A 17,520-nucleotide genomic window follows, 5' to 3' on the forward strand; every position below is an offset into this window, starting at 1 on the left:
AGCAGTCATAATGCAGGTTTCAGCAAGCAAAGAGCAATTTGGAAGGATTAAGTTGGCAACTGACAATGTTTTAAAAATCAGAAAAATGAAAAGCTTTCTTTGAAATTACAGAACTTAATTCCAGTCAAGCTTGATTTACCAGAACTGGAGTAACAGCAAATCAGATCTTCACAGTCCAAAATATAGGCAAAGGCATTATACAATTTAGATTACGATATAGATGCAATTTTATCTTATCTTTTTTTAAGAGCATTTCCTCATGTCATTAAATATTCATCCAAGACATTTTAAGAACAGTGAAACATTCTATCACGTGAATTTATTATTCCGTGTGACATATATATGGATATTCAATATTATAAACAACGTTGTGATAAACATTTTTGTACAATGATCTTAGCCTTAATTTCTATTTTGTAAGGATAGACTCCAGAAAAGGAATTAATGGAACTAAGGATATGGACTTTTAAAAAAAGTTCCTTGGTATGTGTTTCCAGGTCTTATAATTTTCACTGATAAATAGAACATTTTCCCCCCAAAACTGTTTATAATAATTAATACAAAACAATTTAGTATTCTAGTAATATCTTTAAAAGTATTTTCATCAAAAAAATAAGGCATGCATGGTCCAGTGAATACGGGTACTAATGAAACAAGATTATTCCTATGTGGATAATTGTTGATGGAGTTGCTGGGCACACAGGGGTTCTATTTTTGTAAACTTTCAAAATTTTCCATAATAGTTAAGGTTTTAAGTCCCAAGTAAGAGAGAAAAGCATCTACGGGAATGTACACTTTTTAAATGACGGCTCTCACAACAAAAGAAATAGCTCTATTTCTACTGTCTTATGAAGGTCAAAATGCTGATTAAGTTTTACCTCCCTGAATGAAATCTAGGGCAGCCAGCGGTGAAGTTGTCATTAAGTCAGTTGCTAACTTGCTCCATAATGAACCACAGGGAAGGATTCATCTGCATTTCAAGCTCAGTTAAGACTTACTGAAGTCTAGTCAACATTTATTCATTTATTAAATACTTAAGAACTTTATCTTCTGTTTGTGTTTGGCATTATGCCAGTCTGGAGCTAGGGAGCTATTACTATATACAAATGCCTAGCAAATCATTTTAATAAGTTAATTCTATAGTTCAAACAACAAACAAACACGGACAGATAGGTGTCTGTAGAATTCTGATTTTCTACAATATGCCAAGGACTCTTAAACAAGGCATTCAGAAACTTGTTTCATGTGAAAACAGGAACACTAGACAATGTGTTTGGACCCTTCCGTGCACCCCCTCTCACCTCCTACCTCTATTTCAAAGCGAGATCTTTAAGGATAGAGAGAATGTTTGCAGGACCTAGCACAGTGCTCATAAGAAAGGCACAATAAATACTTACTGAACTGAAACAGAAGACCGAACGTTAAAAATGATGAAGAAAAGTGTGGCTTCTTTGTTCATCGATAGGATTACATAAAATGCAGTAAGAAAAAGACTCTACAATATCAAAAGCATACTTTTCACCGATGACTACATCACACATTCAAATGTGCTCTATGACGGTGACTTGCGTGTGACAGCTTAAGAAAGGAAAATCTGAATATGTGATTGGTCTCTGATCTACTCTATCCTAGAAGAAGAGTCTCCACAAAGTAATTCTAAATGTTTCAACTTACCCTTGAAACAGACTGCATTATTTGTGCAGTATTTATTACTAACGAGTTCTTTTTCTATATCTTTTATTAGTAGGCTACAGGCTCCGTTTTACCTGATTTAAAGAGCTTTGGAGACAAAAACAAAAAGAAAGGAGGAAGGGAAAATGGACATAGGGAAAAAAATGGTTACCAATATTGAGATGACTTTGGAAATGAATTATGTTCTAGTTTATTTTTTCTTCCTTTATGTCAGATTTTCAGCTGATAATCTTTTCTGATCTGAGCGTGATTAGCAATATACTGTTCCCTTCTATTAGCACAGTTTATTAAGGGTTACATAGTAAGTCCTTAATAAACATTTCCTGAATGAACAAACTGGAGAGATGATAGACTTGAACTGGAAAGACAAGTTTAGAAGTTCATGTGAGATGCAATGAGTTCTTAAACTAGGACAATGATAGTGAGTCTTAAGAAACAAAACCAAAGGAAAGTCACCAGAACCTAATCAACTACTGAACACAGGAAAACTATATAGGTGATAAGTCCGACATGCTTTATAAAGCTGAAGCTCAACTGTAAAATCCTGAATTAAAATGAGAGGTCATTAGAGGTAATTACTTCGAATATTCAGTTGATCCGATAAGGAAAATGAACACTTATTTTAAATTTCAGTCCTCCCCCCTTAAAAAAAAAAAAAAACAAGAAAATCTTAATTTAAATGTAATAATGTGGTTTTTTTTGACAATAGATTACTGTTAGTCTATGAAAATCATATAACAATTAAATCTCATTCTAGAGATTTTTCTGCTCTCAATCAATAAATCTTATGTACTACTGCCATCTACAGTAAGATAAGCCAAGAGAACATCTATATTCTGAAGGAAAAAACGATCTATATTATAAACTGTTATATTAAAGGATTTCATTATTTGATAAAATTTTAGTTTCCACTATAACACGCAGTTTTTAACCAAATTAAAATATAGTCAAGATAATCAAGAGATTATCATATATATATATGTATATATATATATATGTGCAGATGTGTATAACTAAAAGTTACTGCTAGTTTCTATAAACACAGAAATAACTTTTTTCTTGGGGTTTTTTGAAATTCCTATCTACCACTAAGATTTGGCTTCCAAAAAAAAACATGTGAAATTTAACTTTTCTTTCCAAAGCAAATGAGTGAGGTTTTATTCAAGAATTTTCTAACTAAACAAATATTTCTTAAAATCATGGATGAGACATCGAAGGTGAGGGGACAATGTTCAAAAGAAGCAAGCAAGAGAAGAAAGGCTCTAATTGGGGTTCTACAATCCAACTTTTTATTAGGAAATCAAAAAGAAAACTCCGATCCCTGCCCAAGATCTAAGAACTGCAAAAAGGACCCTAGAATTAGGGAGACAAATAAAGGCCGTGGTCTGGCCTGGTTTAAAGGAAAGCCCCTAATCTTCTCTCCTCCTTCTGACCTTTTCTGCTGAGTGTGAGGTTTGCAGTCATTGGATAAGTAGTATACCTGATTACTTACCACTGTCAGAACTGAAGTGTATAAAGGCTATCATGTACATTAGTTCAAATTGACAATGGAAAGAGAAATTATATGTTTCCAAAAGAGAAATTCAAATTTGAGCCACAGCAGTTATCACTAAAATACCAACAGGGAATAGTCTCTCAAAATAGACTACTGTAAGGGCCAAACCTCTAAGAGTTCGGGTATGTTTGTTTGATTTTGGTGTTTATATAATCATATTTCAAAATACAGACTTTAAAGTCAGGTACCTTATCTCATTCGTACCTACTATAGTGGCTGGTGAAGGGCAAACGCTTAGTAAGTGTTTTTAAAATATACCCGGAACTACCCTGAAATGGGAATACTTACCTGAGCTTAAGTCTCTGTGAGGTTTGGAGCTAGATTACATTCTTCACATAGTTACAGTACATTGTGTAAGATCTTTGGCTTGAATTCTGTAGATAATTAACAGTCCTCAAGCGATCAGGAAAAATGTCATGTCTAGAATGTCTTAAAATCTTAAAGACTTTCTGGAGCCATTAAGTATGTTAAAAAACATTTTTGTCTAAATAATTTTGGATTTAACATAGTCCACAGTACTGTACATTATGGGCAAATTTTACCCTTATTGCTCTATAGCACTGACAATGGCGAGTTATTAATCAAAAGTCTTTATGTACTTTTGCTAATGGTGGGTAAAGCCATTTAAATGAGGTATAGTTTTTAGAGTAGCTGCATGCAACTTTGTTCATAAATAAGGCTTTCTAAAAGTGCTACACATTTCAAGCTCTAGCATAATTAAGGAAATACCGTCAGAGAAATAGTTAAATATCTCCCATTTTGATTATTTCTACTATAAAAGATTAAAATGAATTGGCATGTTGTTTTTCCTCAAATGTCCTTTAATCAGAGTTTCAAATTAATAGCTCCAGATAGAGATGAACTAACGGCTCATGTTCAGTTTATATGAGAGCAGTAAGTGTTATTTTAAAAGGGAAAAAAAAGGAAGAGAGCATAAAAACATAACAGATTTCAAATCAATTTAATCAAACAACTAAAAACAAGAAAAGCCCTCATAGGGAGCAAAAACCTTAATATTACACTGACAGAACCAGAGTCAAATACGTGAAATGAAACATTGAAGAGCATAACGCTTTTCTTTTTCTCAAGACTTAATCAGATACAAATAAAACTTAAAAAAAAAAAGGGACCGAGCTAAGAAATTAACTAGAGTATTTGACCAACCATCTTTAGTACAATTATCCTCTACATTAGTCTTATCTAAGCAAAGTTTCAAATTCTAAGATTTGATGATTTTCTTACCATTTGGGGTCCAACATTCACATTTATTGGTTCTAAGGTTTTTGGTAAAATCTTTGTTGGTGAGTTGGTGCTGGAAACTGGAAATGCAACAAATGAAATGTTACCTGAAATGATATCAAAATGCTGAGTTAATGTTCTGCAGTATCAAGGCCACCTTCTAAAGCCATGGTCCTAATCCCAGTTTTGCTTCAGTAATTTGTAACTATCATAGTAAGTAAATTATAAACAAGAAGGCTTATTGAATAGTCATACCAACGACTGCTTTGTCATAGTGAATACAATTGGTTCTGCTAAACAAGAAATCTGTAAATAAGTAGTTCAGTCTATTTCCCAATTTACTACTGGACTTTTGAATCTTTTATATATAATGCAAAGCATAGTTTACACCAGGGTTGAGAAATCCAATTATATCTTTATTAAACATCCTAGAACAAAAAATGTATGAAGTATAACATGAACTAAAATAAACATCTAATAGAATTTCTTTATAGTATACAAAATATTTATACTAAAAGTTAACATTTTCAAAATACTGAGTTGGTAGTTTTTTGAGGTTTTGTTACAATAGAGAAAAAAAAGGTGCTACCTACCTAGTTTAATGATGTTGAAAATTGTGGATCTGTACAGTGTTTTCAACACTTTAAATTTTAAATGAAGGTAGCAAAATACCACCCCCAAAATGAAAAGCCAACCAATAATCTTCTGAACTACCACATAGCTACTTAAGTCCTCCAGACAAACTTCAGTCTATCCGTGTTTCTTTTAGAAGGTGTGATCTAATATACAAAGGAGATCACCCAGGAAGTATGTGGAAGAGAGTCAATACTGAAAGTCTGGGGGGAAAAACCCACCATTTAGGAGCAGGACCAGAGAGGCACCTCCTTCTCAGTCTCCTTCCTCAGACAGCCCCCTTCTTAGCTCTTCCAAAGCTTGCCCATAGTCCTTAATCCCCTCCTCTTCCCTCCTAATTCTCAGCAGATAATCATAACCTCCTGAGGTAAGGAAATCAGACCATCAGGCTAAACGACAGCTCTTCCTCAACCAGTGAACTTATCTGCACTCTCACATATTTTTACTTGATTTTCTCCGACTGGAAATTCTCATGTAAATTACTTCTTTCATGTCTGCTCTACACTTTCTGTCTCAAGGATCCCACCCATCAATTATGTACTCCGTCTCCAGAGTTTTCAGCTTTATCACTGGCTCCTCCCCTTCCGTTTCTCTCTGCCCATCTGTCATGTATCAGTTTCCCTCAATATCCAAGTTTTAAATAGCAAATTCTTTCTCAAGCTCCCTCAGTAAGACCCAGTACCCAAATCTGCTTCTCGTTCAGGTTCCCAGCCTTGGTATACAACTGAGCCTTGGTATGTAATCATCGTCCATGCAGTGATCCAAGCCAGAAAGAATCAGCCCGCTCCTCATTCAACTGACCACCACTTGTTATCTCCTTACCCTGGTCCCTTAGGCTGCGGGCACTTCTTTAATTGGGACCTTTATCAAATCTGGTTTGAATGCAGTTACCACGGTTTGCAACCATGAATATGCAGTGGAATTATCTGGGAAGCAATAAAAAATACCAATGCCTGGGTCTTACCCATACAGCTGCTGATATAACTGATGTGGGGCCAATCTGGGCATTAGACTGTTAAAAGTTCTCCAGATGGTTTCAGTGTGCACCTCGGGCTGAGCACCACAGCTCGAACTGGATATCCTACTGCAAATAGCTTTCCTAGCCCCTCCACACATCTCTAACAAACCAGTCTTTCAACTGGCAAAATTGTTCTGGACACTCCCCTACCTGAGGTTTTCAAAGGTTTCACGACACTTCCTAAATGCCTTTCCAACTGCTCCACGTGGCAGAGCTCCTGTTTGGAGATCTCACCCCTCCCTGCCTCCCATCCCAGCTTCAGCTACTCAACTCCACATGCAGCCTACTCTCCAATCAGATGAAATACTTCGCAGTTCCAGAAAGACCCCAGTTCAACCAACCTGGCTTTGGTGTACACACCTTTCCTTCTGCTGGGAAGTCTCTCCTCTCTGCTGGGACAACTCCTACCTCTTACTGTGTTTCCCCGAAAATAAGACCTAGCCGGACAATCAGCTCTAACACGTCTTTTGGAGCAAAAATTAATGTAAGACCCGGTCTTATATTATGTAAGACCAGGTCTGATAGCAAAATAAGACCCGGTATTTATATCATGTCATGTTATATTATATTATACTAGATCTTGTATTACAGTGAAACAAGACCCGCTCTTATATTATTTTTTGCTCCAAAAGACGCATTAGAGCTGACTGTCCAGCTAGGTCTTATTTTCAGGGAAACATGGTAGCACTCAAAATGGGATTTCATACCATTTTCTGAGTTATTACTATGTACCAGAGTCTGCTCAAGAGGCTACCCCCATATACATCATCTCATTAATGCTTGGGACAACAGTGTGAAATATATTATTACTGACTCTATTTTACACATGAAGAAACTGAGATAGAACGAGGTTAATGATTTGTACAAGTTCCCTTAGCCAGTGAGGCCACGGCTCTACACTAAGTCTGTGCTGTGTTGCCTCCTCCTGAGAAGCTGTCCCCAGCCTCTGTGGTCTAGGCCCTGGATGCCCTTCTGAATCTGGATCGTCACAAACTACTATCATTTACATGTAGTTCTACTACAAGTGGGCTGTGTCTCTCAGCTTTGTATCCTAGCTAGCGCCTGGTTTAGTTTCTGGCACAAAATGGTGCACAAACTATAAAAACGGACTGATTAGCAAAGATTAGAGCTATTTCTTTTCCTCATCTAGATGCCATATTTTCTGCAATGTACCCTAAATTGTATCTTTTCTCACTTTTTAACAGGTATCATAACTTATACTAAGTTTGAAATAAATTTAAACACCATGTCCTTTGTTTACTGTTTTTGAAAACATGACTGAACAACCAGTATTATGAAATAAAGTGTCCTTACACTGTCGCTGTGCAACTGATTTGTTTGTATGACATGCGTATCTTAACAATTGCTAAAGATTAAGGTTATTATCAGAACTCCCCAAATACGGACCTGCTGAAAAATCCCCCTAACTGGAGGATAATAATCCATGATTCTAGGGGAGGAACAGCTATGTAGGTGACAGACACCTGCCATAAACTCAGGCCCAGGCAGGAGAGGAACAAACCACAGAACCATGTGGGGCAGAACACAGCTCTGAATATGTCTGGCTCGCAGATGGTTTTTAAAAATGACCTCAATGCTGCTGAAGGTTTAAGATGAAATCATCTCTGATTCACTGTGTTAGAAGCAAAAGTCAAAAACTTGCAAAAAAAAAAAAAGAAACAGTGAAACAAAAAAAAGATAATTAAGGTCAGAGAACAGGTTGACCCTAATTTTAGACCTAATATTAAGGAAAATTAAGGATATAAAACTTTGGCCAAAAACAAAAAAAGAAATATCATTAAAGCCAGGTCTGTCATGCCAGTTAATACCAACAGAAATAGAGGGAACTTAATAAATTTGACAAATTAATTCTAAAGCATATCTGAAAGAGTAAAGGCAGAGAACAGCCAAGAAAATTTTGAAAACAGGAATAACGGGGGAAAGGGAAACTTTTACCCTACCAGATTTCAAAATTACTACAGAGCTAGAGTGATTGAAATAAGAGGATATTGGCTAAGAAGCAGATAAAGAAATTGACGAAATAGAAATTAAAGTCCAAAAATTACTTCACTTATATATGAAAATTCTATATATGGTAGAGGTAGCATTTCAAATCAATGGGGAAAGAATGGAGTACTTAAAGAAATATTGTTGAGACAAGAAATTGTCCCTTTGGATAAAAGAAAGATTAGAGTTCAATTTCTCATCTTACACAAAAATAATTCCAGAAAGGTAAAATATTTAACTATAAAAATTAAAACCATAAAAATATGAGAAGAAAGGTAGTAATTTTTTTATAATTTGGGGATGAGGAAGCCCCTTCCAAGCATGTTACAGAATTGAGAAATCTTAAGTAAAAACAGATTGATAGATTTGACTACCTAAAAGTAAATATCTAAGTAGCAAATGACCCAATATACTTAAAAGACAAATCTAAGAGTTGATAAACATATTTGCAACACATAGGTCATTAGATTATATCCTTAAAAAATTTTTTTATTTACTTAACTTTCCACTTATAAGTCAACAGCAATAAGATAATACGTCAATATAAAAATAAGCTGAGTACATGAAGAAATGTAAATGTCAGTGATTCTATGAAAAGATGCTTGATTTTAATAATGAAAAAAATAACAAAAAAACCTTTTTCATCTACCAGATTAATAAAGATTCAAGTTTGATAATGCTTGAGTTGGTAAAGGTGTGGTGAACTGGGTATATTTTTAAAATATTTACTTGGCACATACTACATATACGTCAAATGCTAATGCTAAGCACTACGGATATTCAGTGCAAGTGACATGTCCCCTGCACTCCAGGGGCTAATACACTCTGTCGGTGGAGGGAGTACTGAGAGCCTTTCTGGAGGGCAGTATGACAGCGTAATTAGAGTAATAATGGAACTGGGTATTAGAGCACAAAAGTTTAAAAAGTGCTTTAAAAACAATCATACACATGTTAAAGCCTCTTTCCACCTCAGCAGCTGCCCTTCATTGCCTAAGTGGCAAGCTGATCCCTGGCCTTTGCAACAACATCCCACTTAACAACGTGCATACCCTCTGACCAGCAATTCCGCTGCTGGATACATATCCTAATAAGCTAAGCAGATAAGAACAATTATACCTGTCCTCGGATTGCAGCACTGTGGATAAAAGCAAAAACCTGGAAACAATTTAAACGTTTAACCATCTTTTGGTACATGTACATGATGGAATATTATACAGCCCCCACCCCCGTACAAATACGTATTGCTATGGAAAAATACTCCCATTATAAGAGAACATGATTAGTATGATTCCATTTACCTCAAAAACTACATATACACATAAGGTTATACATGCAAAAAAAAAAATCTGGCAAGATAAACAAATTTAATAGAGGTTAGCTCTGGTGAGCATATGAAGGAATGTTTCACTTTGTTTTATACTTTTTTATTACTGAAAAAAACATTTTATGAACATGCATGCACTTGTTTTATAATTTAAAAAGTTACTGCCATTCTGAAGGAAAAGAAAAGAGAGAAAGCGAGAATCAACCACAGCTACTGATACAAGATGAAGGTCTATAAATAAGGTATCTGTGTTTTTTAATTACTAAAAATGAAATCTGCTTTAGAAGCAGTTAAAGGGGCTCCACTGGGATTTCAATAATTGTAATATCCAGAAATAAAAGCCATGGATGTATTTAGATAGAATTTACTTTAATCAAATTAACTAAGTTCAAAGCAGAACTACTTTTTTTTTTTTTTTTTTTACTCAAAAGGACATGGAAATGTCCTTTAACCTATGTAAACCTATGTAAAAGTCTCCCAAAAATTCAGCCAGGTTAAGACAAGTAAACCAAACCAAGTCTAAACAATTGTTCCTAAGTACTTGGCCTTAATTCCTAGCTTCTTGGCAACAGGGGCCTGACACTATCCAGAAGCCAATTCCTGGCACTTGATGCATTTACTAAAAACAAAAATTTAGAGACCTGCCTGGATTTTGGTTCTGGCAATTCCCTGAATTAACTAAACGAGATCAATCACCCAGGGAAGGAGCTAGGAAAAAGAGCTAAAAAACATTATGCCAAATCTTGGCACAGGCACAAAATTTAGGCTCAAATTTTATTTCATTTTCTTGAGTAAATGGAATCTTTCTGTTTTCCATTAAAATCGTCTAGACACCAAAGATTGCTTTCACTCATAATTCTTTAGGGGGTTCCAGTTCCAGTTAATCACCTTCAATATGTCCAATTAAAATGAAAAAATTCAGTCAAATAATTGTAGTTTGTCTACATGACGCCAGTATATTTTTTCACAGCACTGACTTTCTGGGGAAAAAAATTTTTGTGTGCTTTTTTGGCCTGCATTAGCTTTTGGAAAACCCTTCTTAACCCAAGGCTGTATCACATCCTCCTAGAAGAACCAAATTAGTAACTTACTACGGGGAAAAAATATACCTATTTTATGAGTTTGTAAATATGTCAAAGCAGAAGTGGTGTTATATCCCATATGTACAGGGTCCACCTTCACAGGACAAGCTAACCTACAGCCTTAAATAAACGTTCAAAAATGACCTAACCTGTGGTAGTGTATGTTTGTCAAACGTTAATTCTACTGCATGTAAATTATACCTTAATAAAAAAATGATAGGAAGAAGAGACCCAGGCAATTTCATATTGATTAGTAAGAGGCTAATTATAGATTATACAACGTTCTTGCTTTTTCCTCTTCTGTTACCTCATTTGGGGCTATTTTTTAAACAGGTAGTTCATGTATTTGTCTAAATTATATCCCCAGCTATTGTCTCTTGTAAATCTCTTGCATCATCACACTCTTCCCCTCTCCGCTAGAGTATTCTCATCAGCACATAAACACGCATTATTTCTTTCATCTAAAAATAAAAAATATTTTTCTTAACCCTGCACAGCTCTTTGGCTACCAAACTCATCATTTCTGTTGCGCTCTACAGCAAAACACAAAAATCTGTCAATGTTTGCTATCTCTACTCTTTTTCTTTAACCCACTCCCATTTCTACCCCCCAACTTCACGGAAATAGCTTTTGTCAAGACATCGCCATGTTGTTAAATCCAGTGGCCAATTCTCAGCTTTCAACTTACCTTAACCTACCAGCCATATTTGAGACTCTCCGACCCCCGACCTTCCTTTGAAACATTCTTCCTTTGGCATCCAAACTATGACTCCCTATTGGTTCTCTTAATTCACTGGCTTCTCCTTCTCAGTCTTGACTCCTCCTCTCTAAAAACATCTGGGAGCTCCTTAGTGTGTCCTCCAGTTCTTCTCAGTCAGCTCTTCCTCACTAGGTGATCTGACGGTTCCCATGTATACTTCTCCAAATTAAACCTCTCTCCTGAACTTCAGATGCACACATCCAGTTGTCATTTCTCATATCTCCATTTTGATGTTTAATAGGTATCTTGAACTTAACATATCCAAAATCTAACTCCTGACTGCTCCCCATCCCAATTCACTGATATATCCTGTTGGATCTATCTTTAAATTACATCCAGAAGAGAACCACTTCTCCTCCATTCCACTGCTATCCCTCTGGTCCAAGTCACCATCTCTTGCTTGAATTATTACAACATCTTCCTTATTAACCTGCTTCTGCATTTCCCCCTACCCAGCTCTATTCCCATGTTCTCCAATACAGAAGTCACTAGACACGCGTGGCTATGTAGCACTTGAAATGTGGTTGGTGCAACTGGGATCCTGAATTTTTAATTTATTTAATCTTAATTTAAATTTAAAAACTGAAGCAGTATGAAATATTTTCCCATTAAATACAGTTCATTGTTTTAGTAGTACTACATTTCAACATTTCACTTCAACTGTTGAAAATTTAGCATCTAAATTGAGACGTGCTCTCAGTGTAAAATAACATCAGATTTTGAAGGCTAAGTACCCAAAACATGTACAATAGCTCATTGATCACTGTTTATATTGATATACATGCTAAATATAATGTTTCAGATATAGTTGCTTAAAAAAACTATCATTAAAAATTAATTTTACCTGTTTCTTTTTACTGTTTTAAATGTGTCCACTAGAAAACTTTGAATTATACTATACCAGAGGCTCATATTATGTGCCCCTATGGGAACAGCACTGTTTTATTCCCCATGAAGCAGTCTGAGTAATCCTGCCATGTGGAGTAGTTCTCTTCACAACCCTCCAGGTGGCTTTGCATCTGCCAGCATTAAGTGCTCATGATTTACAGAACCCTAGGTCACCTGTACCACCTTCCTGACCTCATCACCTGTCAGTCTCCCCCTACTTCATTCCACTACATTTGCGTAGGCTGCTTTGCTGTTCCTCAAAACATGCTAGCAAATTTCTGCCTCATGGCCTTTGTTCTTATAGTTTCCTCTGCCTGGAACGTTCTTCCCCCAGCTATCTATGTACCTTATTCCCCAGCTTGCCTCAAGTCTCTGCTCGGTCATCATTGCACCAGAGATGCCTGACCAGCTTTTATCAGCACTTCCTAACTGACTATGATTTTGCACCAGAGTACAGGCAGACCTCAGAGATACTGCAGGTTCAGTTCCAAATCACTGCAATAAAGTGAGTATCACAATAAAGCGAGTCATAATCCTTTTGCTGGTGGAGGGTCTTGCCTTCAATTTGTAAAAACAAACAAAAAAACACAACATCTGTGAAGCATACTAAAGCAAAGCATACTAAAGCAAGGTATGCCTGTACTTATCTCTACATGATATAGTGTATATTTAGTTCCCACGTGATCATCTGTCAATAGCCCACCCACTCTCAGAATATTAAGCTCTTTAAGGACAGGGGCTTTGTTATCTCATTCACTGCGGTATTTCCAGCACCTAGCACACGTGCTTGGGATAGCAGAGTTCAACAAATATTTGTTGGGTGAATGAATGAATGATGGAAGCATATGCTATAAATTCATGAGACAAGAGTATGTAGTGAAAACTAAGTCTCATCCCACCCCCAACCACCACCTAATCATTCCCTCCTCTAGTGACAAGACAGCTACTGGTGCCAGTTCATATATAACCTCCCAGAAATATTCTACACATATATAAACATTTATGAATAAACATCCTTTTTTCCTTACACATATGGTTGGATACTGTATCAGTTTGCACGTTGCTTTTTTTTCCTACTTAATGATACTGTACCTACCTGAGATGTCTTTCTATACCTATATATGTAGTTTGGCTCAACATTTACTTTGTTAGCTACATAGTATTTCTTTTTATGGCTACAGCAGTTTACTTATTGAGTCCCTTAACAATGGAAAAGCTTTTAGGATTGCAAATATTTTGAATAGTAAAACTTTTAATTACTGCAAATAATACTGCAATGACTATACATACATCTTTATACACATTGGTTGTACCAACTTGCCTGCCCTTCAGAAACGTATAAAAGTGTCTATTTCCAAATATCCTTAGCAACTCAGTGCTAATCAAACTTTATTTCTGTCAATTTTTAGGTTTAAAATATATCTGATTTAGATTCTATTTTGGTTTTATTATTATGAAGAAGGTTGACTTGTTTTATTTAAAAGTCATCTAAACTTTCCTTCCTGAGAATTATGTCCATCTTCCTATTGGCTGTTGATTTCATTGCTAGACCCTCTTTAAATATTGAAGGAATAAGTATATTCTTTGTTATACCTGCTGCAAATATTTTTTCCAATTTGGCATTTGTCTTTTGCTTTTATATATGATTTCCTCTGCACATTAAAAAAAATTGTAGTCAATTTATAGTTCTTTCCTTTTGTGACTTTAACATCATACATAAAAAGGTCAGTAAGTATATTTAAATATAAAAATAAAGGAAGTCAGAGTAACTGCAAAATTTATTATCTTTCCTCCCCACCCTGGAGATGTACGTTGTATACGGACATGCTATACATATTTTACTTATCTTCCAGGTCTTGTATTTCCAGTGGGATATGCTGTACTTTGAAAGTAATTATCTTTGAAAGTTAGATACTAAGACTGTATTAAATATCCTCCATGTTTTCTTATAATACTTTAATGCCTTCATTTTAAATTTTACATCCTTGACCCATCACCTGGGATTTATTTTATGTGAAAAGTAAAAGAACCAATTTCCCCCCCCGCTGGCTACTTCTAATGAATAACCTATTCTGTCTCCCCCAGGCCGACATGGAATGCTACCTTGATCGGTTTACTTATTTGGGTCAATTTAGTGACTTTCTATTCTGCTCCACTGATCTGCTATTTATGTGACGGTCGCACGCTTTATTTCATTCACGATGAACATTTCCACCATAGAATAAGCAGTCAGAAAGGTCAAGCATTTCTTCCCATACTACCCTTTTAACTACTTGTTTAATTACTGTTTTAACAGACTATTGATGCACTTCAGATATATTACTAATGAGATCAAGTCACAGGTTGATTCTCGAATAGGCTAATTCATTTTGCACACAGAAAAGATTGCACAACCGTCAAACAGTGTTTCTCATTTCAGCCAGCCATCTAGGAAGCAATACATGTCACTGAACACAGTGGACGAGGGAGAAATGATCCAGATGGCTCAGGGGATACTTGTCACCTTTACGGAGAACAATATCTCAGGCTCAACAGATCAGTAGCACTATCTTCACAAATGAAACACATATTAATAACTCATAATTAATTAGAAAAGGCAGCTTATCTAACTGGAAATAGCAAATCTGTAAGATAAGTAAAATATAGCATCCCCGTGTACAATGTGTATTTCAGGATTGGGGGGGAGGGTAAAGGTAAGTAAATAAACCTTGCAGTTACTAACTTCCTTCATTTTTATGTTGAAAAGTACATCTTATTTGTAAGTTTTCATTCTATTTATGGCGAGCTACGAGTGTAGCTGTAATGTGCATTATCTATCTGCACATGATAACCATCATGGTGTATTTTGTTGCATTTGTATTCAATCACGTTCACTTCACCAAACTTCCTCAGATTAAATCCAAAGGCCGTCACCATTACTAAACTTTTTATCTTGGGTGACCCCAACATTGCAGTAAATGTGAGGGGAGAGAAACAGAAGATAAAAGTTCATAATATCTCCAAAGCATAATGATTAAAGTGACCTCTAGAACCACCCCCTCTGTATTTGGTTCCAAAATGGAAATCGGGCATCCTATAGTACACAGATAAGGACAGAAGATCTGAAATGCACATCTCATAGGCATGGAAGCAAAAACCTGGACGTTTTTGCAGCTGTCAGAACACAGGACTTCTAGGATTCCCTCAAATGGACCACCTAACCAGAATCTTCCCGTGAACCAAAGAAAGGATCCTTCGAATGGCCATAACACGAAATAGTTCCATAATCCTAAGGGCATACTCCTAAATGGGCCAATAAATCTTTTGTGTCAATCTTTCCCACATACTTTCCCTAGAGGATCAAATCTGTTCGCTCGGCTTTGATAAGCATTTTTACTTGGAGGACACCTTTTAAAACCATTAGCAAGCTCCTTCTTTATCTGGTATCCAGAACCATAAATGCCCTAGATTCTTCAATGTGAAAGGAGGGAAAAAAGAATTCTTTCTTCATCTTTCCACATGCCAGGATTTACACAGTACTTCTTCATTTCTTAAGCGAACCCCTTAATTCAAGCTCTGGTATCTGGACTATTATAATTGCTTTCATTTAGTTCATCAGACCTCAAAACTAAAAGATCTTAGAAATCATTTAATCCATTCGCACTAGGTTTCTTTTGTAGAACCTTTCTCTTTCAATATTTTTTTAATGTCCGTCCAACAACATTTGTGTCATTTACAGATTTGATCCTGCTGCTTTTCCCTGGCTTCTTTATCTATAGTTAAAACATGTCATTTTGTCCCTTTTTTCTATTACCTTGCTCAGTCAAATAAACCTTTTAATTCTTAATTTTATCATTTCTCTGCCACCTGTTTAATTAGAATTTCCCATTTTAGGATAATATATCTTCTGGTTAATGATTGAATAAGTTTACCATGTGGCCTCAAACAACTTGGTTCTTCCAACCCTTCACAGCAGTTCTTCCCAAATATGCCTGGTTATAAAATCCAAAGGTGGTGAGAGGCCTGGGAGAGGACAGTGTCCCTTTTATTCAAAATACACATTCCTGGGCTCCACTAGACACCTCAAGAGTCAGAAACTGGGGGAATGTGTACTGTTAACAAGCGCCTCAGGTGATGCTTACAGTCAGGCAAGACCGGGAAAGACTGCTGCAGGTTCCCTTTTCCTTCTGTTTCAAACTAAGGAAGCAATGCAATGTAAGTAGATTCTTTCTACTGCACTTACCTCGATTTTCATTTTAAAAAGAGAAAGGGCTTTGTGACCCTTATTTCTTCAGTTTCTTGTTCTTAAATGTTATATACATATACATATATATATATTTTTTTCTTTCTTTTTATTTTTCTTTCAATGTTTAGCCTATTTTCAACCACTCCTTTTAGCACCATCATCACAGCTAGGACACCCACCAGATGGCACACAGACACTGTTTGCATGCCCAGTAAGAGAGAGAGCTTTCGGAAAGCAGCACATTTTATCTTGTACCAACAGCCACTGAGTGGCTAGAGTAGATGAAGGCAGCTGGTGCAACCACAAGGATCAGAATTTATGAGTATGAGAATACCCAAGGGCTCTTAATTGTAAATCATTCTCATGAAGAAGCCCACAACCCTTCTGAGATGGAACCCTGCTCCAGACAGTGTTAACAAAGAAATCATTTTAAATTTACAGTCAAGAAAGATGTTTTTCTAATATTTATAAAAGGTGCCATAGACTGTAGAGAGATCTAGAATTATAAAGTTGTGTTCTTAAAATAAATTTAAAACTTTAGGACACAAACTCAAAAAGACCAAAGACCCATGAATTAGTTTCAAAGCAGTTCTTTCTATTCCTTAGCCAATAAAAAAGGGGATTACTGTATTCCATAATACCATACTAAGTAGCTCATTCAATATTGCGATGTTATCAATATTTTTATTTCAACACATTCTATTTGAGAAATATTATTGAAGCTACATTTAAATCATACTGTGAAGAGCAAGAAATCTTAAAGCTAGATATCAATATTAACAAAATCTTTTGTATTAAAATCTTATCCATTAAGAGATTTTTCAAACTTTTATAAGTAAGTTCCACTGGATCTACCTGGCACACAGTAAGTGCTCACTGAGCAGCCTTTTCATTTTTTTGTCAGAGAAATGGCCAAGAGAGTTGCCAAACTTGGCAACTCAAGTGAGCAAGCCCAAAAAACAAAGCCCCCTACCCCGTGCTGATGAATGCCAGTTTTAGAATCAACATCCAAAAGTTCATTTGAAAATCGGCTGCCTAAAAACTTGGTAGAAAGAAATAATTCTATTACATGATAGGTTCCTGGATCCATTTGCACA

At 35.9% G+C, this 17,520-nt stretch overlaps 1 protein-coding gene across 9 annotated transcripts in view; it reads right to left on the minus strand.

Moving 5' to 3' along the window:
- TFDP2 (transcription factor Dp-2) overlaps positions 1–17,520 on the minus strand; it is a 149,182-nt gene that overhangs the window by 39,807 nt on the left and 91,855 nt on the right. For 7 of the 9 annotated variants that reach the window (XM_033132366.1, XM_033132372.1, XM_033132373.1 and 4 more), the window contains one exon: positions 4,490–4,593. In XM_033132366.1, coding sequence (XP_032988257.1) covers positions 4,490–4,593 — 104 coding nt within the window. The remainder of the gene's footprint in view (positions 1–4,489; positions 4,594–17,520) is intronic. The other 2 variants (XM_033132370.1, XM_033132368.1) reach the window with 1 other exon arrangement.

The sequence above is a fragment of the Rhinolophus ferrumequinum genome, chromosome 17, assembly GCF_004115265.2.
Source record: "Rhinolophus ferrumequinum isolate MPI-CBG mRhiFer1 chromosome 17, mRhiFer1_v1.p, whole genome shotgun sequence".
NCBI classification, from domain to species: Eukaryota; Metazoa; Chordata; class Mammalia; order Chiroptera; family Rhinolophidae; genus Rhinolophus; species Rhinolophus ferrumequinum.